The sequence below is a fragment of the Saccostrea cucullata genome, unplaced genomic scaffold (assembly GCF_032062105.1).
Source record: "Saccostrea cucullata isolate Sc308-1 unplaced genomic scaffold, CSIRO_AGI_Scuc_v1 ctg10494, whole genome shotgun sequence".
NCBI classification, from domain to species: Eukaryota; Metazoa; Mollusca; class Bivalvia; order Ostreida; family Ostreidae; genus Saccostrea; species Saccostrea cuccullata.
Window position 1 is genome coordinate 11,696 of NW_026930563.1, and position 27,437 is coordinate 39,132.

The following is a 27,437-nucleotide window of genomic DNA, read 5'->3' on the forward strand; positions in this document are numbered from 1 at the left end:
GTCTCCGTCAAGACGTAATATGAAAATCGGGCATGCGATTCCGTTCGAAGCGTTGTAACTGTAAATAAAACGGCGGCTAAGAAACAGTTTACGTAGGTAGTAAAGTAGTTTAGTTAAATTTCTTGTTATCGTAACGATATTTTATGTTGATTGTTATTGGATTAAAACTTAATATTTACGTAATATGCACAAATATTTTTTTTATAATGAAAAAGGTCTTCAGCGGGATAAATTCGTAACACAGTCAGTTAGTGACCTAATACGGATTCATACAGGGTGTGAAATGGAAATCCGTATTGGGACTCGGCTTCGCCTCGCCCAATACGGATTTCAATTTCACACCCTGTATGAATATGTATTAGGTCACTAACTGACTGTGTAACTAATAGTGCATGTATTCCGACGTTCCAAAAGCATTGTGACGTCAATTATACTGCAATGTTTACGCCGTGGCGTCATAGTTTCAACTGCAGAGATGTGCCTAAATCTGTCGGAATTAGCTAGTTTTGGACACTCAAATGTAAAATTTTGTTACAGGATAAACAAAATACATGATAACTGTCTTAAAATATAAGCGATAATTGGGCTTGGGTCGAAATTGTAAGAGGGCTCAGCAAGCTTCGCCCTCTATTACGTTTCCTAACCCTTGCCCAAATATCGCTTATATTTCAAGACAGTAACCATGTATTTTATATGTATCTACCAAATGATATAATAAAACTGTTCATACCTTCAAAATTCCTTCATGTATTGATAATAAATTTAATATTGACAACAAATTGTTTATCTTCTGAGGGTCTCCCAAACAGAACTGTAGACTATAGCTACAAAAAAGAGTATATACAAATTATATTACATGCAATTGCTGAGATGCATGAACATGTAAATCCTATTCTTAATTATATGCTTTATCCAACATTTCATGGTGTCAGATAAAAATTTAGATGTGATGAATATTTAATACTAGTTGTCAATGCCTAAATTAGATAACATAAATTCTATAAACAAATATAAATGCTTACCTGTTGCAATCTGTGTATTAGTACTGAAATATACTGCATCCCTTTGGATTTTCTCCGCTTTTGCCGTTTTGGGAACATCGTTGCCAGCTGCAAGCAATTTCCGCAATGCATGTATAAAAACCAGCTAACCCGAGTTTCACTCGCACACTCACATTCGCTCTCTCGCTAAATAATAATGGTCCGGAGTGACATTTTGAGCACAATATGAGACCTCTGACCAGAACAATGAACATCAAACTCGATTACCCTATTTCCAGTCATCTAACGAACTCTTACTGTCAAAATGAAGGTTATGCCATGACAGAAAAACATGCAAGGAATCACGAATAAAGTTATTTCACAAGCATGATCTGCTAAAACAACTGGGCGCTGGTCAAATTATGTCTTTTCTTGAAACGGTCCTAACGTCCTTCCCTGGTCGACTTCTCATGGGCGCCGCCATCTTGAATTTTATAGTCTCGGATACATCGTTTTATTTTAAAAGATGCACATTTAAACAACGTATCTAAACGTCAACTTTGTTATTATCAAGTTGTTTTCTTTAATTATCTATCAATTGAAACAAAAATATTTGAAATTTCGCCTTTGATATTGACTCGAAATGAAAAGGCATTTTATTCCGTAAATTATCGAGATCAAGCCGAAGTTTACCAAAATTTACAGCCTATTTGCTTGTGCCATAGAATCAATGTTCAGTTTGTATATAAAAGTATATGTAAAAGAGAGAAAATCGGATCTGCCAATGAATATGTTCAATGCGATATGCAGAATTAAAAGCGCGATTTGCCAATTTAATGGTGTATTTTAATTCGAATAGGGCGAATTATTCTATGGGCAAGTTACCTAAGGTGCAAAGCATTCTCGCGCAAGCGTAGCCTGTCGTTTGCCCAGGGCATCCGGTTTAACTTCACTTATATATTTACTGCGTGGACGTCAGGGTCCACGCAATAAAACGATATTGAGGGATGCATATGCAGTTAACAAATTATATGGTCGATGTAATGATTCTGTTTCTGAATACAATATATGGTTTGCTGAAAGTCCACGTATAATAGTGATACCAACTAGGGCTTTGAGTCTATTACCAATCATGATATTAAGGTGGAACGCATCCATATGCCCTAGAGTCCCTCTTTAAGCTTGTGTAGTGGTAGCCCTGGCAAAAAAATACCATTGTTAATTATAGTTACCTATAGTTTACTCTATATTGTTAACTATAATTATAATTATGACACTTTGAAAATTTTTATCGAAGACATTGACACTTTGAAAAAAAATTGGCGAAAACTTTGACACTTTGAAAAACTTTGGCAAAAGCGTGACACTTCGATAATCTTTGGCGAAAAATTCTACACTGTGAAAAACTTTATTGAAAACTTTGACACTCTGAAAAAAAAAACTTTATTGAAAACATTGACACTTTGAAAAACTTTATCGAAAACTTTGAAACTTCGATAATCTGTATCAAAAACTTTGAGACTTTGACAGTTTGAAAAAACTTTTGCGAAAACATTGCCATTTTGAAAAACTTTTCCCAAAACTTTAACACTTTGAAAAACTTTGGCGAAATCTTCTACACTTTGAAAAACTTTATCGAAAACTTTGACACTTTGTAAAACTTTGGCAAAAATTTTGACACTTTGAAAATCTTTGGCGCTAACTTTGACACTTTGAAAAACTTTATTAAAAACTTTGACACTTTGAAATACTTTATCGAAAACTTTGACGCTTTGATAGACTTTATTAAAACTTTAAATCTTTGAAAAACTTTATCGAAAATTTTGACACTTTGAAAATCTTTGGCGAAAACTTTGACACTTTGAAAAACTTTGGCGAAAACTTTGACACATTGATTTACTATAGTTTACTATAGCTAACTATAGTAAAGTATACTTTTTTTGTAAGGGAAGCGGCAGGATTTAAATATTCAGTAGCACAAACATCAACGGGTCTTGAGTATTTGAATTCTTATTGTAATTAAGTAATGAAATTATCTGGTCAAAGCTTAGTTGTTAGAATACCTTGAGTGTCTCTTTCTAGTAAAATATTCAAATACGAAATAAATGTGTCAGGATATTTCGTGTCGATACATAAATGAAGAATAAATTCTTAATTGACAATACATCGTTGATATATCTAAATTTGGACTTAAAAGCAGAATTGGTACTTATGGCAATTCCAACAGATTGTTGGGAGACCTTGTCTCCAAATCCTTTGTTCTTGTACTTCAGTCTTTTTATTTTTTTTTTATTTACTTGATTTAAAGTATTTTTGATATATATGTATTACATCAGCAATGTCCAGATTAGCTTAATGTTCAGGTAGAACTATTTGATCGCAAATCTAGTGAGTGTTCTTTAAACACTTTACAGTATGCAACCCTTTTCTTCATTATACCCCCCGCTTGAAAAGCGGGAGGGTATATAGTAATCGTTAATTCCGTCCGTCCGTCCGTCCGTCCGTCTGTCCGTCCGTCTGTTACGCTTTGCGGTACCCTTCTCTTATCCGCAACTCCTCTCATGCCAATGAAAGAAATTTAATGAAACTTTCACAGAATTTTTATTACATATTGTCATTGTGCACCTCCTATTTTACTTTTTGATCTGACGTATATTTTGAATTTTCCAGAGCAAAAAATGGATACTGCCATTATATTATTCATATGGGAGGCGGGGGGGGGGGTTATTATTTAGTGAGCTCATTGCTCACAGTACCTCTAGTTTTATCAAAAATCATATATTTTGGATCCTTTTCTGCATCATATTTGTTTTTAAAAAAATGCGTCCCTTTGCTTAAAATACATTTTAATTCTGAAATTTCTACCAAGTATAATTATCATTTGAATACCAAGTTGAGACATTTCCAAGGAAAACTATCTGTTTGTTTAAATCATTATCATTAAAGAGCCATAGCGTATTTGATAGTCACTTTTGCCTACTCTAGTAGTGATTTTTTAAAGACTTTGTTTAACCAAAATTTTGTCATACAACGTTAGTTTATACATGCCTTAAAGCAAATCACAAAAAAATAATATTTAAATATCAAAAGTTCCCTCATATGATAGATATAAAAATCCTTTCTTTGATATGAAGTTTATGTTAAATACTGATGTATCCCTCCAAACAATGACAAACTGTAGTAAAAGTCACCCTTAACCAGAAAAACAACTTTTGGATAACTTTTTGTATGGATATTACTGCACTTTATTACATTAGACAATTTGATTAAAGGTGGTCTTCAGATTGGAAATGTTGAAAATATGTCTTTAATTTTTCTTCTCAAAAATAATTTAAGATTGAAGAATCTGTCTTAAATTTATTCATCCGGTGACAATGACTTCGTGGCGTAGTGGTATGATTGCTGGAATGCAGACATAACTATCATGAGTTTGAGTCTCGCACTGTGTGTTTCTTATCTATACTTTTATTTTTTCTCTCTCTCTCTTTGCATTTTTCCTATGTTTTTTTTTTATCATTTTATAACACATTAATAAATAATGCAAGAGATATAAAATACAACATTACAGTTTGAAAGTATCTGTGAAATTAAACAGTAATTAGATATTTTTATGACCAAATGTCATAGCTACTAGCTTTTTTTATTTTAAAAACTTTCTAAAAATCTCGTTTAGAATATTGAACAAATAAAATGATTGTTATGAAACAAACTTGCAACTATGAAAATATTACACTGGTCCACATATGATTACATATATGTAGTCTGATCTTGAATTTAAAAGATACGTGTATCTATAAATATAAACAGATTATTTCCTTTTAAATACTTGAGTCGGCCGTGTCGTCGGTCAGGCAGCTATGGCTCTTTTAAAGTACCCAGATTTGGTGTATTTAAAAGTCTGCTATTTAAAAAGAATGAAGATAAAGAACATTTAATCTGATCAATTCAGTAAGCCAAATCCATCTACAGTCAAATACACATCGATACACAGGAAGTGGGATCAAACACAGGGATCATAAAACACCTTAAGCTTAAGTCACGATTTTCATGTCATACTAAAACGCTACCGAAGTCAAGCAGACCAAAGTAAAATTATTTTACAATATCGCTTAACAAATGTGTTGTTTTCTGCATAATTAAAGATTTATATAAAAAAATAAAAAATAAGAAACATTTTATCGGGGATTCAAAATATGACTTAAGTTCAAGTCTGTTTCATGATCCTGAGACCAATAACCTAGAAGGAGTTAGCATCCCCTTAAAGTAACACCCGCCTAAAGCCCTATGTTTTGGTCCAGTGAAGGGAGTACTCAGCAGTCATTACTCAAATCCATTTCAAAACATTGATCTAACAAATGTTTTAAAACAAAATACAACCCAACCAGGGATTACAATGCTACATGAATGATGTATTGTGTTTTTGTATTGTTTTTTGTTTGTTTTTTTTGGTTTGTTGTTAAACGTCCCTCTCGAGAATTTTCCACTCATATGGAGACGCCACCATTTGCCGGAAGAGAGCTGCTAATTTTGACCGATACTCGGCACTCAGGGTTATTGAGCAGTGATGGTTTTTTTTCGTACCACTTTTACTGCGACACAGGACCTCTGTTTATACGGTCTCATCCGAAGGTCCGGTCTCTACGTCCCAAGTGGGAGTCGATTCCGTGACGTAAGGATTGACTCCTTATTACGCTGCTCAAGAGCAGACGCTCTGCATGTACCTCTGCCTCATGCGGTTGACTATTCTATTTTTAATACCATTACTCTTTATGAGCGACTTCATGAGAAACCATCGTGTGTCTGGTGTGTAGTTCAGTGAAATTAAGAAAAAAGAATTGACTTGAATCAATCAAATTTGTGGAATATTTTCTCTTATTATACAGGCGATAGTATGGCAAGGACGGATAGTAAGTATAAGAACATTTATGCGACAGGGATGTTCTTTTCCACCAAAGACAGGGATAACGATTTTAATAGTGCAAACAATGCTGAACGTAATGGAGGAGGCTGGTGGTTCAACGCGTGGCACAGCACGTTCCTTAACGGTCCCTGGTCATCGGAATCCTGGACCAACCCGTGGTATCCCATCATTACATCCGGGTCACTCGTTAGGGAGACCATGATGATGATCAAGCCTCATTAGGTACACAACATTCAATCATAATAACCAGTTTTTAAATCTTAGGTATTTCTAGAGTATATATCAAACTTTTTGATATTCAAAGAGGCAATTTCTATAGGATATATGAAAAGTATGAATTACATGTATGAATCTTATTTTCATTTTCTGTATTTATATCTTTTAACAGAGGAATGTTTGAAGAATATGAAACAACACTTCATCAATCAGACAGACCGATAGCGATTAAAGAGACACATCTTTATATATGTTAATCTTGAAATAGCTACTCAATTTTTTTATTTAAAGGAGAGATTGTTATCTGTTTTGAATGGTGTTTGTGAATGACGAATTTTATGAAGTGAAAAAAATGTTTTTAATTTTCAATATTTTCTATACCATATTGATTTTGTACAAAACGTATATTGTGTGTTCTAATAAAATGAAAATTAGAAATATTTGGTTAATATTTACAATCTCTGCTACATTGACTTTACCTTGATTCTAAAATAAAAAGTCAAATTCAAACTTATTGATACCATCACTTAATAAAAAGGTTTTCTTGAATCTGTAAAAATTTCATTAATTTGTAAGTACAACAGATATAAAAAAAACACCCCCCCCCCTTCAAAGTGATTTAAGTACCTTGAAGAGTTTTAACTCATTTTCAATATATGAGTTAAGTTTGTCTTTACAATTTAGGTTAAAATTATATAGCTCGAACCGAAAAGAATTAATCTGAAAAAGGAATATCTTTTCACTTTTTTAGTAATTGTTAGCCAAAACAGTCTCAATGCAGACTTTTTCAAAATGCCCCATTTTAAATGTTGAAATAAACTTTATATAATGTTGGAATTTCAGCTCTTGTGGATGTTTTGATAGAAGAAGGATATGGAGATAACGAACAGTATTCAATCTAAAAGTCCATTAAACAATATAAAAAATCAGAGCAGAGCAAACACAAACCTCCGAAACATCACAGGTGGGATCAGGTGCCATGAAGGAGTGAGCATCCCCTGCTGACCGGTTTAACCCTCCGTGTGGTCGTTGTCATGATCAGGAAATAACCGAAAAAATCCGTGGTCAATTCAATGTATAAATAATGGACTAACAATTGGTATGAAAAATGTCTGTCAGCATTTGACTCAATGATAAATTGTATTTGCTGACAAGGTCATTGTAACGACCATAAAACTAACGAAATGATGACTTTAAACGAGACTGCTGATATTCTTGTTCCATCAACTTCCATGTCAATAATTTACCTCGTTTAAGAAATTGTTCATACGTAGAGCATGCTCTTGCGTATCGAATCAACTGAGATATATATATACTCCGTATGCAGATGATGAAGCTATATTGCTGCATAAGTAAGGGAAGATGACGATAGAAAATTTAAAGTCATCACAGAGCTTGGTTGTTAGATTACCATTAATGTTTTTTTCAAGTAAAATATCCAAATATAATTCAGAAGTGTCGGACTCTGTGGTATCTTTTATCTCAAGCTCACCAGGATATATTGTATCGACGTAGGAATGGAAATTATCATTATCAATTGACAATACGTCGTCGATATATCTAAATGTCGAGTTGAAAGCCACAGCAAGTGTTTTCTTCTTTTCACCCATAAGATTTTGCAAAAATTCTGTTTCATATGAATATAAAAATAAACAAATAGAAGGGTTGTTTACACATTTATGATTAGCAGTTTGCCAATGAAATACTAGTATATCATAATATAAGGCATTTTCTTTGTCTTCTGTTCATTTACCTGGAGTTGTGTCGATCAGGTGTTCAATTTACGAACTATATGTTACACAATGAAGAAATTTTGTAGATCTAAATTCAGCATACGTTTCATAATACGTGTGATTTTGATGATATGTCAGCCATGTTTTTAACTCTTACCTTAATTGCGTTTTTCTAGTACGCCAAATATTTGGGTCATTTTTTATATCAATGTTGTGTCTTGTCACGCGTAGAAATATACAGAGGAAAACGTTCTATGAGGTTACATAGACGTTAGTAAAAATGAAACAAGAAAATTTAAACATTGAGTGTATTTTAGTTGCTATCAAGCATGTGAAATAAAAATATTGGTAATGTTTTTAAGGTTAGTGTGAATTATTGGTATGTGAATCACACGGACTTGCACGTATTAGGCATATTGATCATGAAGAGCTAGCGCGCCTCATTAACTATGCCTACGTGAAACGTTCTCTGTGATTCATACACCAACAACTTAAACAAACTTAAAAACATTCCTTGATTATTTATTCACATTTTGGATCCTTGTTATTTTGATAATTTCAAAACAAATGCTAAAAGTTTAATTCCCTTTGATTTAAGAGAAAGAAATGGTTCAATAAATGTCTATGAGAAATCCTAATAAATTTTGTTTCCCGACATATTAATGGAAATTATCTTTTCACTTTTGAAGACTGCATTATAATATCTTGCAAGGTATATCTAATAGCTGCTGAAAACAACTTCTCATTATTTGAAATGTAAACATATGTTTTGGTATGTTCCTTTTACTATAAATCAAATCTCGTACCTTGGGTAAATTCTTACTTTTAGCAACATAACTCATTTGAGTATGATATTCTTATAAAAAGCATTCCTTTAAAAAGTATCATCCAGAATGAAAAAAATACATTATAGGTACTATCAGACAAACAATAAACTGCGCACACTTCTGATATTAAAACCGAATTTTGACTAAGATACGAGTAGAGTTACAAGATGAATTATTACACTGCGATTCAAACAGGATTTACAAAATTTAAAATGGTAACAGATGTATTGTTTTCAGAGATTTCATCCCTTTTAAAAAATGTGCTGATAAAATGTTATCAATCTTGCATTACTGCGTACAATATTGGACTGATTTTACAAAATCTGTTTCATTTATTGACGTTTATTAAACTATATGCAAAATAAAATTCATTTGCTTTATTTTTGTTCTATCGTCAACATACATTATAATATATAATTGCGCATTATAAAACATAACTTTCGAAAAAAGAAAAAAAATTCAAATGCGAAGGCATGGAGCCAAGAGTAGTGATTGTTGTACTGTTGATTTCACTGTGTCTTGTAGTTAATTATGTGCAAGGACAAGTTATATCAGGAAATATTCTACAGATTCTCCAGCGAACAACGGGATTTTCTAAGGTAAAATTTCGTATTTTGATCCCGAGGAAATATTTTGTATTTCTTCTCAAAATTTATTATATTGTATTTTAAACTAGAAAATTGTTGACTGTTTAAACTTTGCATGAAAATATGGCTTCAATAAAGAAAAGAAAATTTAAAGAATGTATTTCATTTCTTTGTTCACAAACATTCGTTTCATCTTAAGGTATTTCACTCGTCAGCTTTTAAGAAAAGTTCGTGCAGAACCTGTTCCTTCAAAACTATTAACATTCAAATTTTATAAATTAAAATTCAACAATGTAATTTTTTTTAAATGCTCAAAAATGTACTAAGAAGCAAGGTTTACTTGGGACTATTTCTTGTGGTGGAAAGATATTCAGCCGAAAATTCTGTAAATAAGTCGATTCACTTTATGCATTAAAAGACCCTGAAGATACACCAATTGACTGATCAACATTTGATTTTCCATTTGAAACATCAAAATATAATAGAGACTTTGTGTTTTCATATCCTATTTAAATTTTTTCTCCTAAAGGTCCAGGTCTTGGAGAACTGGCTTTACGAAATTGCAATGTTCTTGAATTTTTAGGTAAACAGGCATAATTGAGCACTTTCAGTGTAGAAAAATAATATGAGCACACTCTCAGATCTAAAAAAAATAAAACATGTCTTTTAATTCTCAGATACAGTTCCATCATTTACTAGTTGCATTTTCTAGATCAGAGGTCGCAATCTATATTAAATATTGATTAATAGTTATAAAAATTGACCAATTGCAGACTTTTTCAGAATATGAGGAAATTGACGCATTTCGTGACGTCATAATGCACTGACTAGCCAGAAAATTTTGTCATTTTTTTATAGATACGCAGTCATCAAATATCTAGGTGAATACTTGATCCATTATTAACTAAAACTATGCAGTTTAATTTTTTCAGAAATTCACAGAGCCAAAATAGGCAAAAGTGAACCTTATTTTTTTGCACATTTATTAAATTAAAAAATTATTTAATGTATTGGAAATTTTGTCTTTCATACTTTTACTCAAAGAATATTTTCTGTTATGATATTGCTAGGAAGATTTAATACAGGTCTTAATTTATTTTTTCGAACAAGTTTTACACCTTTCTCAATAAACTTTGCCAAGAAATGAAGATGTTTTAAAGAAGTCAAGATAAAATTTACGCCATTTTTTGCCTGAAAATCACATATTTTGACCATCATTTCAAAATTAACATCACTGACCCCAACTTTTTTCTCATTATATTAATTTACCCGATACTTGGGACTGACATCACTTAAGTCGTAAAAAGTTTGTTATAAAAATATTTTATTGCCAATCGAGTATTTCAATAGCCCAAATATGGTACTTTATAGTGCAAAAAGGTCACACAATAATTTACACGCATGGATTTACAAGATTTTTTTTTAATTAAAAATATTATTCAAACTTTTTTACGTAAAAAAAGAATTTTATTTATTGCCATTGTTACATCTGAAAAAAAATATAATAAGGTTTTAAGTAATTAAACAAAGAGATAAAATTTAAATGCGAAAAGGTCAACATAAATGTATCGTAGATCTGTCGTCAAAGACGTCAAAGATTACCCCTTTACAAAGATATGTTTTATGAATTTAAGACATAACAAATTCATGTAAATTTAAATAATGATTTAAATTTAAAAACATGTCTACGTATGTGAAATATCATATTTACCCGTAAATAAAATTGACAATTTTTTTTCTAAAAACCTGGTAAACATGTACTAAATATAAGTACATTCTCGAAGTAAACATAATTATGACAGAAATAATATGCATGATCATGACAATCCATGTATATGTAAAATTAAGATTGAATAATAGGGTATCATATTTAATCTTAATTTTAATTTTGATATTACAATGTACCAACAAAATCTCCTTTAGTCAAAATCTTAATCATTTATGTATTCTTAAGGTTCAACAACCATTTTATAAGAGCGATAACTCCCTCTGGTTTAATTGACTTTCATTACAGACCTGTAAAAAACATACTCTACTGAACATTCTATTTTTTCTCTAGGAATTTGTAAGGTATAATATGTATAAACAAATGTAGAAAGCTGAATTAATTTATTATTAAGTACTCTGCAAGTTTCTGCAAGAGATTAATCTTCCTTCAAAATTGGTGCACTCTTCCGTTGAGGAGTAAGAGTTTTTTTGTTGCCTCATAAACAGACAGTGGACAGATATTTATATTACGGGTAGATACATTGCATTGTTGATATACTGGTTTATCATAACTACATGATTGTCAAGATGCACTCTTTAACCCCAGAATAAGGGAATTATTGTAAAGGCATAATTTTTTCTAAAAACAACAAAAACATTATAAAAAGGAAAATATTAGTGAATACAAGACGTTTGAGAGAATGGAAGAGCTATGGACCCCTAAAAATTATGATACACATACTTCTGATCATTGCACAGCGAAAGTATATTATTATTTTTTAGATAAAAGTCTAACTTTCTTGATGTTACCATAGTGGTCGGAATGAAACCTGTAATTTCCGAAGACAAATTTTGAGATTGATTAGGGAAACCAATTAATGCCTTTGCTAATGATTTATGCAAAAATTGAATCATTGCAAATGAAAATTCTTAAGGCATGTATTCTAGTTTTTAAAGCAAAATTGTATTAAAATGTTAATTTCAACTTTCAGTTTGCGCAGCTGGTTACCAGAGCACAACTTACGAGGTTCTACGAGTCTCCAACTACCATGACGGTGTTTGCGTTTAATGACATGGCTTATAATCAGCTACCATACAGAGAGCGTAACATAATAGACAGCTATACAGAAACGGAGCTCAAAGATTACCTCAAGTTCTGTACAAGTAAGTTTTTCTATTTTTAAAACATATTCTTAAACATATTATTCCAACACTGAATTATTGGTTAATTTGCATGCTCAAAATATTTTAAAAACGCCTTATTCAATGAATGAATTTTAACTCAGAATTGGATGAATCTACATTTAAATTTAATAACCATGATGAAATCAATTTTGATCTTTATAACTAATTCTATTTCATCAACATGAAGAATTAATTAATTTAATAAGCAGTATATTGAAGACTATACCATTTATAAAAAATTAAGGCATGATTGACCCTCTTGTAAGAAAGATAACTCTCACTTAGGAAATGATATTGTGGTCATTTCTGTCCAATTTCACCCCTCAATGTGTTCAGACTGGAATCTTCTATGTTTATTATGATTTTTTAAAACATATTGGTAAATTAATATTTAAGCATTTAAATTAATAAAAAATGAATAATTTTAAACTTTTAGTTGAACAAATGCATGCATGATTTTTAAATACACAACATGATACAATGTAACTATAATATATATTGCCTTTGCTTAAAATTTTTATTGCCTTTCAAATTTATAGATTTAAAGCCAATCAAGAAAAAGTCCAACTTCTCTTTTATTTTGCTATTGACTTCATGTATACATTTTAATACGCATACGTATGTCATAAGGTGGAACTTTTCTAATTAAAGTCACAATACGTAGATACGTTCATCTCCAGACCAAAACACAAACAGCTCACTAGTCTATGTATATATATTTTAATAATGATTCTTCAAATGGAATTATGGCAAGGTATATATATCATCAATGGTGGTCTACAATAAATATGAATACCTTACGTACCGTTCATTCACACATTAAATATTTAAATGAAATTTATGTCATTATTTAATTCAGAATTTAATTTACTGATTATAAAATAGTTTAATTAAAATAACTTACCATGTAGACAGAATTTATACATTCCTATTTATATGGATAGGTTACATTGATGTAAGTCAATAGTAACGTCTGTCTCTGCGAGGGTTTTCATAAGAAGTGAATAAAAATATTATTTCATGCAAGGGTTAATAAAAATTCGCGCCAGCCATGCGCAGTGACTAGAAAAACCAGTCAAACACACCCATACGCATTCCATACTCACCGTATGACATCAGAGGTTATGAACTTACAACCCATGAATGGATGAATGAATGAAATGACGCATGCGCAAATTAAACCATAGTAAATAGTAAATAATGATCCTGTGACATTCTCCCTGTGTAAGAGGAAAATGTCTCCTGACATTTTAACTAAAATAATAAAATAATATGCAAATAACTATGATATGAAAAATATTAAACCAAACAATCTAATTAGCATTATAATCCTTTGTCATAATACTACAGGTACCTTGTTATGTATCATAACCATCAAACCTTAAAACTCTACTGTTACCTATATTGTAACCATTTAAAGTCATAAAACTATATACAATAAAGTCCATAAACCTCTTGGCATCTACTGTTAAAGTCATAATAACTAAACTCTATCTGTGACATTCTTCCTGTGTCACTAACACTTACACATACCAAACTTGGTGATCTCCAACATACCAACTACCATACCTGTCAGGAGCATTCTTAACTCTAGTGGATCTCCTCGGAGATCTGCGCGGCGAAACTATAGGACTTACATTCCTAACATCACCATTTTGTAACGAAGATGGGGATGAAGGTGGTAAATCTATGTGTGGTACAGACAGAATGGGAGACTCATTGTCTGTCTTTACAGTCGAATTTGGTCCGAACTGTGTTGAATTCTGAGAACCGCGACTTAAGTTGTCGGAACTAACTCTGCCCTCGGTACCGAATGATTTATTACAATCATTTTTTACATGGTGGATACTTGAAGTATCAGGCCTAGTCCGACCTCTACTACGTGTACTTACTCTGTATACCTCCTCATCACTGGATGATGAGCTATCATCCGAGTCAGTAGGTCTCGTACACTGCCTCCTAGTCTGCTTTTCTTGTTTCTGTGGTAGTCCTTCATTGGTATCTGAAATATACATAAATGGTAATAATAAATTTCTGTGTAAGGTTTTGATCTTTCCTTTACCTGAATCTTTTTGAACTTTGTACACTGGAATGTCTTCATTTGGAATTTCTATAATCTTGTAAGGTTCTTTTTCCCATTTGTCTGATAATTTTTTTCCTGCTTTCACTAATACTCTGACCAATACTTTGTCTCCTATCTCTAACTTGGAATTCCTAACTTTGTTGTCATATTGCTGTTTGTATCTCTCCGTGTTCTTGTTCATGTTTGTCCTCGCAACTTTGTATGCAAAATCTAACCGCTTCTTTAACTTGTCAACATAATCCTCCCTACTCTTGGGCTTCTCAGCTAATTCGTCTATTCCTAGGTATGCATCTATAGCAAGTCTGGGGTGGCAGCCAAACATCAAATAGTGCGGTGAGTAACCGGTGGTCTCATGTTTTGTGGCGTTGTATGCCTGCACTAAAAGTTTGATGTATGCCTTCCAGTCTTCCTTCTGATACTCCTCAAGAGTTCCAAGCATCTTCAGTAGGGTCTGATTAAAACGCTCCACATTCCCATTCCCCATAGGATGGTAAGGGGTCGTTCTGCTCTTACTCACTCCTGCGATGTTACATAATTCTCTAACAAGCTAACTACTTTCAAAGTTCCTGCCTTGGTCGCTGTGTATTCGCTGTGGGAAACCATAGTAACTGAAGAAATTCTCATACAGGGCTCTTGCTGTTGTGAACGCTTTTTGGTTCCTCGTTGGTACCGCCACTGCATACTTCGAAAAATGATCGGTTATTACGAGTATATCCTCAATGTTTCCCTTGGATTTCTCTCAAGAAAGAAAAATCAATGCATACCAGTTCCATTGGCTGTATTGTTTTGATGGTGATGAGCTCTGATCTAGGTTGTTCTCTGGTCTTACTTCGTAAACATCGTCCACAATGCTCAACTCTCTCTCTGATATCCATATCCATTCCTGGCCAATAAAAACGTCTTCTGATGAGCCAACTGGTCTTTTCTCTCCCCTGATGACCTAAATCCTCATGTAAACCTTTAAACACTACTCCTACCATACTTCTTGGTAATACAAGTTGCCTAACCTCCATTCCGTCAATAAGGGTTTTTCTAAATAATACGCCTTTCCTAATCTCGAAACTTTTCCTCTCTCTAAGATACTTCTTAATCTCAACTGTCTCTAAATCAACATTCTCCGAATCAAACCTTTCCCCTGTTGTTATCAGGTACTTCACCTTACTTATGACTGGATCCCCATCCTGCTTCTCTCTCCAGTTTATGGTACTCAGTTCCTGTGATTCTGTCACTGTCACATCCGGATTTAGCTGGCCAGTGTCTGTAATGAGCAAACTCTCCGCTAGTGGAAGTTGTTCCCGGTCTATGAGTGCTGCTTGACAGACTGCTTTGACAGCTTCGGGAAATATCTGGAGATGATATGGACGCCTGGATAAGCCATCTGCATCTTGATTTAATTTCCCAGATCTGTAATATATCTTGAAATTGTAATTGCTCAAAGCTGCAAGCCAACGATGACCTGTGGCATCGAGTTTCGCCGAAGTTGTGACATAAGTCAATGGATTATTATCCGTTCTAACTTCAAAAGAATTGTTGTATAGATAGTCTTTAAACTTGTCGACTACTGCCCACTTTAAACACAAAAACTCAAGTTTATGTGCTGGATACAACTTTTCACTTTTTCTTAAACCACGACTGCCATATGCAATTACACGTTCTAAACCATTCTGGTTCTGATAGAGAACAGCTCCTAAGCCCTCAGTGGAGGCATCAATATTCAAGATGAATGGTTTAGAAAAATCTGCATAGCCGAGAATAGGGGAATTGGTCAACTTACTGATAAGTGTCTCGAAAGCAAATTGTTGTTCCTTACCCCATAACCATGGTACTTTCTTTCTGTTTCCTTGGTTCTTTCCCTTTGCTGTTGGGTGTCCTACCAGTAACTCATTCAGCGGTTGAACGACTCTGGCATAGTCTCTGATAAAGCGCCGGTAATACCCGGTAAAACCTAAAAATGAGCGTAATTCTTTAATATTCTTTGGTACTGGCCATGACTTAAGTGCTTCAATCTTATCTGGGTCGGTTTTGATACCGTCCTCCGAAACAATGTGACCTAAGTACTTAACTTCACTCATGAAGAATTCACACTTGGATGGTTTTAACTTTAAGTGATGTTTGTCAAGTTTCTCAAAAACTCCCTCTAATCTTTTAAGATGTTCATCAAAAGACTGAGAAAACACTAAAATGTCATCTAAAAATATGAGACATTCCCTCAAATGTGAATCACCCATACAGGTTTCCATTAAACGTTGGAAAGTGGCCGGGGCATTGGTTAGGCCAAATGCATCCGATTGCATTCATAAAACCCTAAAGGTCCCAACGAAAAAGCTGTTTTATGCTTATCCTCTTCCTTAATCTCAACTTGCCAGTATCCTGATCTTAAATCGAGTTTGGTAAAGTATTTACTCCCAATCAAAGTATCAATAGTCTCGTCAACTCTAGGCAAGGTATAACCATCTTTTATAGTTTTGTTGTTAAGTTTTCTAAGATCAATACAGAATCTTAATGACCCATCAGATTTCTTAACTAACGCTACATTTGAAGAGTAAGGGCTTTGTGATTTGCGTATAGCACCTGCTTCAAGCATTTCTCTCAAATGTTGTCTTACCTCTTGGTACATCCCAGGTGAAATTCTTCTGTAGGGCTCCTTGAAAGGAATATTGTCAGTAAGCTTGATCTCATGCTTAACCAAATCTGTTTTACCTATATCTGTAAATGATGTTGAGAAAATATGCTTTCACTTATTCAACAACTCTGCTGTCCTTGCACTACTAAGTCAAAAACGTACTGACATTCCCATTTTTTACTGACAAACTTAGAAAATTACTGACAATGTGCTGTCGTTACTGTAAAACTTAGACAATTACTGACCTTTTTACTGCCGGTACTGATAAACTTAGAAAAGTGCTGACAATCTTAGTCGGTGCTGATAAACTTAGACAATTACTGACCCGTTTACTGTCCCTGCTGAAAAACTTAGACAAGTGCTGACATTTACTGATAATTACTGTCCCTATTGTTCTCGCTCTCGGGGAGGCTGCAGTGGTGTGAAATTGATTTTTTTTAACATAAATTATTATTTCATTTATTTATTTTTTCATACAATTTTTAACAATGTCCAGATGATATCTTTGGGGAAAAATGCCTCTTTGGTCTATTTATAGAAAATTGATTACCTTCAAAAAGATATGCAATTAAAAAAAATAAAAATCTTTCTTTAGTAGTTAGATACCAGGTATGAAATTTTACAGAGGTCTTCTCCTTTTCATAATTAAACAATGTTATTACATGACATGCATTTTATAAATACTTTTTTAATTACCGTTGACTCCCTGACTTTCTTTAATATTAAATTAAAGAATTAAACTGTAAGGTTAGATGTGTTTTATTCAATTTTGATTTAATTTATTCAAATTAGTTTGAATAATTTTAATAAACTCATAGCGCGCGGTGAGGCCGTGGGTGCCCCCTTTTGAGGAAAGGCGTTTTTTTTTTTTTTTTTTTTTTTTTTTTTTTTAGTTTTCTTATTATGTACAATTTTAAATTATGTGGAGGCCGCCCATATTTGTTTTTGTGCAGTCAAACATACCCGAATCCAAGCATTTGCAAGAAGAAACCAAAATTAAAAGACAGACGGGGGATTTAAATTAAGAAAAGACTTTTTATATTTTATTTATTGGGCAGGGGGAGGGGGGCTACGGGCCTGCATTGATCATTCATCCTTTGACATTCATTGATAAAAGTACTGTCCGCATTATTCTTTAGAAATAATGTACATCTTGCAGCTGATTTTCGAATCTGGATTTTCTGGATCCCCACCTGAAAGTGTTATTTTAATTCAAATACATGAAAAACTATGACATTTTATATTTTTCATCTTTTGTCTATGCATACTCCTGAAACGTTTCAAAACTTTGATAGAAATTAATATCAACGTTCTTTTCAATTAGAGTGTCGGTAGACGTTCACATGGATCTAGTTTCTTTTTGTCTTTTCAAATTAAAATGGGGGGGGGGGGGGCACGTGCGAACTAAATGAAGAACGATGAACATGTATTTATTTATTTTATTAAAGTAGAACACACAATTAATACTGTCGTGTTTAAGTTTGTACTCCTTTTTATCTGTTTAGGTACAAAAAATTAATAAATTTAATTAACTTAATAAATCGACGTTTCATAGCTTTGTTCGGTATTTAAACCAGTATCATGATTTTACGGTAACACTGTGATTTTTATTCGTCCAAAATTATTCAAGTCGTTTAGCTGGTATCCAGCCGAATTACATAATCCTTCAACATACAATCGGAAACTGTGTGAAGCACCTGTGTGTATAAGAAATCGTCTGAGGCGATCCGAGTGTGTACAGTAGCGGGTAAAGAAGACAATAGGTGTCACTGCTGAATTATACAGAAGAACACCGCTGGTTTTCACTGGAAGTTAGTTACGCAACATTACGCGACAGGTAGACTCTTCTTCAACAGTCTAGACGAACTCCAAAAACGGCGTGAACTCCAAAAAAGAAGTCTTTGGCTCCGTCATGCATTGCGGCAAAATGGCTTCCGATGTAAACAAACGATGGATTGTCGTTCGCTTTCTCCACAAATACGACTGAATGATGGCGCTGTATTTAGTAAACTGTGACTGGATTTCAATTTTTGTTGAATAAATAATTGTACCTATTAAATTATTAAGTGGTTATTGACTTATTTATCGCTCTGTATTCTTGCATAATAGTGATTTGGGATATACGTACGACACCGGGATTCAATAAAGTCGGTAAGAATTAATTTTCTAACTTAATTTATTGTCCCCCTGATTTAAATTTTATGCCATTCCTACTATAAAGATGCTTAAATTTTACTTCTAAGACACATATATCGTTTTTTTTTTTTATGAAAAACCGCACAATTTTGGCGGCGGAGAAGAGATATTAACAGGTTCGATTTGAGAAGACTTTTTAACCGTGATTTTTTTTAAAGTTCTTAAACTCATAGATTATAATTCTAAAAATGTTTTAATGATTATATCTATTCATATGTGAAAACATTAGGTATATAGCGATGATAACTAACGCTCTCAATATTCAGATGTCATACAGGATTATATGACGAAATAATAATACAAATAGGTAAAATTCGGTCAGTGTTTAACAGTTACAACATATATATTACATTGTTCAATTTTACATATTTTTCCCTTTTATTATATATTTAATTCCCAAACGTTTATTTTTCTTTGTATTTGATCTAACTTGAAACGTGAACTTTCTTCAAAAAACCCTCGGAGGAAATGTGGAAACTGAATGGATTCTCATGTAATTGTCACCTGATCGACTCTTATTTATGATTAAAACCATCAATTCAGTACTTTTTTAATTATTGGTAAGATGTATTTACAATGCAGTTGCTCATTGCTGATCTAAACATGCTGAAATTCATTCGTACACGATAGACATGAAAGACAGAGGAAATTCGAACTGAAAATTCGCCAGCGTTCCTTTAATACTTAGAAAATAAACTTCTAAAATCAGTAAAAGTAGTTCTAAAATGACTAACTTAGTTACTACAAACAAATTATCAACCACAGAGATGTTTTCATAAGATTACGACTGTTTAATTTGTATTTTGTATCCTACTTGTACGATGTCTGGCTGAACCTCGAAGTTGGTCAACTTTGACTTGAAATTAAAAACTATTTGCACATGAAATCAAAATTCTAACAAATACGTTCTCTAAAACCGTTTATCATTAATCATTTCTGAGAACTTACATTATTGTAAGGTAATCCAATTTTTTGCAAAAACACTTTTTATAAGAGCCCACTTTTCACGATTTTTCACCGTTTTTTATATAACTGCGCATGCGTTGGACTCGTTTTTTGGAGTCTTTTCTGGACTGAAATTCTCACTTCCGTTAACGCCGTTTTTGGAGTTCGTCTAGACTGTTCAAGATAGTTTGAATTTGAGAAATTCAACACCAACACATACGTAATACAAATATGCAATGTACAATCCTTCAACTTCTTCTTAGATTAAGTAAATAATTTTTTTTAATATACCGACGTAAGATAAATTTAACGATTAATGAAAAAGAAGATTGATGTAAAAACCAACCGGGGAAAGGCACAAATTGATTAAAGATTTAAGCAAAAATAAATATATGAGAAGGGGTACATTACATCCAAAGTTTTGTAAAAATTACTGGTTCCTAATATTTTTTGTTAAGTCGTGTTAGTGTGTGTGTGGGACAGTTGAGTGAGGAATTTGTTTGATTATCAATCAAATAAAAATAGTTCATAATATATTTCCTTAACTTTTTCTCAGTAATTAAGAATAATTAAAAATCAAACACAATTTATATGCAGCAGTATTATGACAGTAAAAAAATCAGCCGGAGTTTAACTATACATGTATTTTAAACTTTGCCTGGGTCGATACATTGATTTTTTGGAGAGAGAGAGAGAGAGGAGGGGGAGAGAGAGAGATGAATGGTAACTCGTCACGGAAGATAGTGGGAACCTACAGTTAGCGAATAATCTTAATCTTTTGAAAAGAATAAAACCTGAATCAAATAAATAATGATTACGGGACGGGTAAAAATTGATCAAATGGACAAAGAAATTTGCATCATTCGAAAAACTTACACATTTTTATAAATCATATTCAAGTACCGGTATACTAGATTTTTTTTTCATGTAACGTGTGTGCATAGAGGGAGGGGGGGCTTATAGAGGGTTCGAAATAAATATTTGTGAACACTGGTTCGACGGACTAATGACTTACAATTTTCACTTCTTCGTAAAATATTTTACTAGACAAGTCCGCATTCTGCCTTATTATTATGTTAATATCACCGAGAAAAATTAACATTTTTGAATTAAAATAACTTTTTAATATATTTTACACTAAATTCGGACGTTCATCTGTGAAATTCTTAATCTGTTTTTAATATGTGCTTATTTGTAATTAAATGTGTCTTATTTATCTCATTCCCTTTGAAATAGGATTAAGACATTCCAATTGACAATCTGTGTCTCTGTCGAAATAACTGTTGCTCGTTAGGTGTTAATGCCTCGGGATTTGTTAATCCTTTACCAATAACTTTATTTGTATAATTACTTTATAACCTCGTTCGTGTTTATTCTATCAAAGAAACATACCTGTCCATCAATTAACTCAACTAGTGTCAAAAGTCAATTATTGTATACTCTAAGTCTTAGTCTTACAAATATCTATGACCATTTTAATCTCTTCAGTTTGGAGGCCCGACGCTCTACCGGCCACATCCAACTCGATCAAGTCTCGTAAGATATTGTTAAAATTCATGTTGATTGTTATTCACCATCGTCTTTAATAAATTCGGAAACCTGGTTTGCCAATTCTTGGACTTTATATTGGAAGACTATAAGAAATACGGCATCTTTACCCTTATTACGGCCCACAGCGCCACAGCTTTGTTATACTCGCCAACATTCCTTCTCCCCGTTTATGCTCAAGAACGGATTTAGCCCAGGAATTACCTTCACAACTTATGACCAAAATCTCTAACTGGTTATATTAACATCATAACACCCTACGGCTACCTATTTTAATGAGATGAAATTTAATTTCGGCACATACAATTAAATTAATTCCAATTCACCGATAGCTACAGGGGAAAAATGGAACGTACGAAACATGTAATATTTTTGTTAAAATTGAATCATGATTAAAAAATACTTAAAGATTAAGTTTAAAAACTAAATACTGATCTAACCCCCTCGGCAATGTGAATAAACGGAGCACTTGTCAAGGATTTAAGTAACTTAAAGTGTCAATACTGTTTGTATCTTTAAGAGAGAGTGAGAGAGGAGGGAGAGAGAGAGAAGAAAAATATTTGAGAGTGGTGCTACTGCTAATATTAGTCTTACCGATGAACCCTGTGTAAGCGACTAAGCAACCATTCATTTCGAAATAATGTTTTAAGTGACAAAATTAACAAGGCATAGTACAAGTTATATATGGAACACTGTACTGTTCAATAGGGGAACTCCCGTATGAGCAAATGAAACCGGAAATCGTAAACAGAGGTATATAATTATATGACTTGTTCAGATGTCCGAGAACATTAGGAAACTGAATTACCTAGTAAAAATCAGTAATTATCAATATTTAGAAGATTTCCTTTTCTAACAAGAGACATCTGTCCTGTTTGTGAAAAGAAACTTGATGCAACTTTCCGATCGTGAAAAGGGGGGGGGGCTCAACATTAAAGTCAGATATCTGTCTGCAAAGAAATAAATAGATGAAAACTAACTTGATGATTAATTAATTTTAATTCTTTAATTGAACAGGGATAGATATATTCAACACATAAATTTAAACTTGATTTACTCATAGTTAGTCTGAATTATTTTACAGATATCAATAATATTTAGATTAAAAAAATGATAACTGCCTGGGATTTTTTTTTATCAAAAATTAAAATAAGACTGTTTTTAAATGCAAAGTATAACACACAGTCATTTTCACACCACTGCATCCTCCCCGAGAGCGAGAACAATAGGGACAGTAATTATCAGTAAATGTCAGCACTTGTCTAAATTTTTCAGCAGGGACAGTAAACGGGTCAGTAATTGTCTAAGTTTATCAGCACCGACTAAGATTGTCAGCACTTTTCTAAGTTTATCAGTACCGGCAGTAAAAAGGTCAGTAATTGTCTAAGTTTTTCAGTAAAGACAGCACATTGTCAGTAATTTTCTAAGTTTGTCAGTAAAAAATGGGAATGTCAGTACGTTTCTGACTTAGTAGTGTTGTCATTTCCTCACCTGTAAGATTTTGTTTGTTTATCTTGGCACCTAAAGACTCAATGAAAATATCTGAGTTACCTCCCTTGATTTCTGAAAACTCAATCTCAGACTCAGGTTTCCATGAATCGACTACCTTGATGGGGCTAACTGAACAAATAACAGACTTTGGTAAGATCTTAATAGTCTGTGCTGACAAATTACAAACTCTTACTGGTACTCTAGATGTGCTACCTACCTTAGATTTAAGGTTAACCACTCTGGGACATATAACTAAGCTCCCTGGCTGAGATGTATCTGACTGTTCAGTCATTGCAGTTTCTAAGTCATAAGATTTTCTGACTAACCCTGTTATCATCTTGACCTCTTTTGGACCTAAGCTAATTGGAAAATGGTTTGTTGTTTTCACCTTCAAAGCAGTGTCACACATACCTTTGAATGCTAAGTTCCAAACTTCAGGTATTTCTGAAACATTTTCCATCTGACCAAAAATCTCTTTACAATTTCTGATAACATTGGTGCCAATGATTAAAGGAAACTCAGAACCACCCTTTCTATCTGATGACTGACTCACCAATATAGGGGCAAAAATTGTCTTCTGACTCAAGAATGGAATTTCTAACTCACCCTCAATATACCCAGAAAAAGGAAGTGAGTGCCCACCTGCACCATAAACATCTAACTGAAAATCTTCCAATTTCCTAAGCTCGGGCTTTGGTTCTAGAGAATCATAAAATTGTTTTGACATACAAGTTATCATTGAACCTGTGTCTACCAACGCATCTGTTTCTCTGTCACATAACTTTACCTTACATTGGTTAACATGTCCAACCATTCTAGTGATCAATTTTTCAGTTTCAGGGCTATGACCTTTGACCTCCTCAGTTTGCCCTATAACGGAAGAGGATACCCTTTTGGGTCATTCTCTCCCTTCTTACTATACTCACCTTGACCTTGATGCTTTTGGTAAGACTGACCTCTAAAATTGCTTCTAAAATTTCTACCATAACCTCTACTAAAGCCTCTACCCCTACTAAAACCTCTGTTTTCTTTGTATTGACTAAGTGGACTGTTAGAAGAAGTGTTTCTATTTTGTTGAGTCTCTAAGTTACTCAATCTTCTAGACATATCTTGATAACTGGATGACTGAGAATTAATGCTACGTTCTAACCTTTCCATCTTTGAAATCAAGACTCTAAGTTCCTTCTTCATGTCTTCTTGACTCTCTGTCACTTCTGCTCTCTCTGCATGAACTGCTGCTGACTTTGATTTAGATTGCCGAGTACTTGCGTGAGCTTCCTCCTGCTGCACTTTTCGGATTTCCCTAAGAAGATATTGAAAATCTTTAATAGAGTCATACAAATGTCTGGTTGAATTTTTCAACGACTGACTAGCTAAACCTGTCCAGAATTTGTTTCTTAACATGGCATCTTTAGCTATTTCGTCTATGAACCCAAACTGTATAGCTTTGCAAATGGTTTCTTCAATACGAGAAGCATACATAACAATTGACTCATTCTCTTTTTGAAAATCACTGTAAAAGGATTGCATAAGATTTTCATTGGTTGCAACATTACCAAAGAAACCATCTAACTTGTGCATTATGTCAGACAAACATGCATTTTCACCTAAAGGAACAAGCATTGAACGAGCTAAACCTTTTAAAGACCTTCTAACTGCTTCTAACAACACATGTTCTGAATATTGTCCACTCTTTCTTAAACACTTCACCTCAAAACTCCAGACCTCATATTTTACTTCACCTTTCTGGGGTTCATCTGTCCCACTGAAGATAGGTAATTTGGGAACACTCAGTTGACTGGTGATAAGTGAAACATTGGGATTACCTGGATTTGGAGTTTCAGGGAGTGGGCTTAAAAATTCAGTCTTAGGCTTAGTCTTATGCACAGCATCATAAAAAGCTTTAATTCTAGGCCCAAACTGACCCGTTGGGGTACTAAAGGTAAATTTGTTTTCCGTAACTTTACCAGGACCTGCTTTAGGAGTACTAGCTTTAAGTAAATTGTACTCTTCCATTGTCACTACCCTATAATTAGGATTTTGATTGACCTTTTCAATGTGTTCAAGAATGTCATCAGCATTCTCTTCTTCCTTATCTAAATGGTTTTCTGGTGTTTTACCCTCACCGGTAGCCATGGTGAAAATAACCACACTCAGAATTAGAAATTCTGATATATGTACACTAAAAGATTTTCTAAAACAACAAAACATGAACTACTCACCGTGTTTTTCCTGGAAAACCGTTCTTTGATTTCGCATAAATTTCCGAACGTTCAACACAGTCGAGCCATATTCGAGGTGCGGAATGGGATTTCGATATCTATGGTATCAAAACACCTGAATATCTTTCAAAATAAAGTCAATATCAATCAGTCAAAAATTCTGCTAAACCATAGTATCAACTCTTGACACACTAACTACTTATACTAAGAGCAAAACTGTTCTAAACTTAGCAATTCAGATTGCAAGTACTGTCTATATACTATAGTACTAGTCTATTCTGTTATGCACTATAATAAGCTATATTTAGACTGAATATCTCCTTGAAATAAATTGCCTTAAAATTGTAAAACCGCTATGCGCTAGATATGCAATGATATGATATGGAAATGAGAATGAAACTGACCTCAAATTCACAATATTCACAAAACGCTGACTTACTTACTTTCTTCCGAATTTTCTCTGCGGCGCTGTAGCTGTTAAATGTTAGTCAAACTGAATAACTACATGCAGTGAAGGATTGTTAGATAACACACAGTTAATTTCAAATGTCTTCAGGTCAATGTGTTTATATAAACTTTGAAAATACTTTTAGAAAATAAAGTTTACGCGAATTTTACCTGTACCGTACTCGTCTCATGCAACTGCAACACACTTTCGTACATGAAACATGACAAATGAAAACAAAATGGAATTGACAACAAAATACAACAATTCAAAATGAAAATATGAAACAGTTTCTAAATTCACACGGATTGTTTATCTCATAAATGTCCGCGAACCGCGTTTGAGATCTCACAGTTGTGCACAAGTCGTCAAATGTCCAGGATTCATGGGCGCATCCATCTTGGTTATGACGTCACACATCCGGAAGTACAGTAGTAAAGAAAATGTTCCCGGGGAAACTGGTTTTCTCCGCTCTAGCTAACGGTAATTTCGTTGAAGCGTAGTAAACTGGTTTTACAAGTATAGTAGTGCACTCTCAGGCCCGTGAATGGAATCACACAATAAGCAAATGAATCAATGGAATTATAAAACACAGAAAACTCTTCTTTCACAATAACCACCACGAATCATCCCTCGAAGAATTATTTATTAGGAACGTTTGCGCCGGAGACCCAATCGTTGGGCGCCATTGTCATAAGGTGGAACTTTTCTAATTAAAGTCACAATACGTAGATACGTTCATCTCCAGACCAAAACACAAACAGCTCACTAGTCTATGTATATATATTTTAATAATGATTCTTCAAATGGAATTATGGCATGGTATATATATCATCAATGGTGGTCTACAATAAATATGAATACCTTACGTACCGTTCATTCACACATTAAATATTTAACTGAAATTTATGTCATTATTTAATTCAGAATTTAATTTACTGATTATAAAATAGTTTAATTAAAATAACTTACCATGTAGACAGAATTTATACATTCCTATTTATATGGATAGGTTACATTGATGTAAGTCAATAGTAACGTCTGTCTCTGCGAGGGTTTTCATAAGAAGTGATAAAAATATTATTTCATGCAAGGGTTAATAAAATTCGCGCCAGCCATGCGCAGTGACTAGAAAAACCAGTCAAACACACCCATACGCATTCCATACTCACCGTATGACATCAGAGGTCATGAACTTACAACCCATGAATGGATGAATGAATGAAATGACGCATGCGCAAATTAAACCATAGTAAATAGTAAATAATGATCCTGTGACACGTACAAATACAAGTTTTCTGTTCACATTCATTTAGCACAAGTATACCTATAATTAAATAAGGAAGAATTGATAAAGGTTCAAAAACTTTTGCATAATCACATACATCATGGACCTGAACTTAGTTTCTAAAACACCAAAAGATATCTTTATCACATGTTTATAAGTCAAAGCGATTTGCTTGGAAGTGTCAAGCACATTTTTCTAAAATCTCAGTGTCTGGAACCTATGTATATAGAAAAAAATATCAGAATTTTTCTCTTTGTCCATCCAATTGATATAAGCTAATGCTATGGCCATTTGTTTTCGGAGAGTGACGACCTAAAATTAGGTCACGGTGACCTACTTTCGACATTTTATGGCTATATTTAAGTATCTCCAGTACTTATTGGCTTAGAATTCAAACTTTGTCAGTTGATGCATTTTGGGTTTTCCAAGAATGTCGACCA

At 33.3% G+C, this 27,437-nt stretch overlaps 1 protein-coding gene across 1 annotated transcript; it reads right to left on the reverse strand.

Annotated features, from left to right (window-relative positions):
• Positions 1-23,791: 23,791 nt before the first annotated feature.
• Positions 23,792-26,994, reverse strand: LOC134229113 (uncharacterized). The gene is made up of 2 exons (XM_062710830.1): positions 26,015-26,994; positions 23,792-25,387 (listed from the first exon to the last, which is right to left on the reverse strand). The coding sequence occupies exon 2, from the start codon at positions 25,251-25,253 to the stop codon at positions 23,913-23,915; it is 1,341 nt and encodes a 446-aa protein (XP_062566814.1). The 5' UTR covers positions 25,254-25,387; positions 26,015-26,994; the 3' UTR covers positions 23,792-23,912.
• Between the last annotated feature and the right edge of the window lie 443 nt (positions 26,995-27,437).

Bases quoted from the DNA above. Each gene is read 5' to 3' on its own strand.
- LOC134229113 (XM_062710830.1), bottom strand. From the start codon at position 25,253: ATGTTTTGTTGTTTTAGAAAATCTTTTAGTGTACATATATCAGAATTT.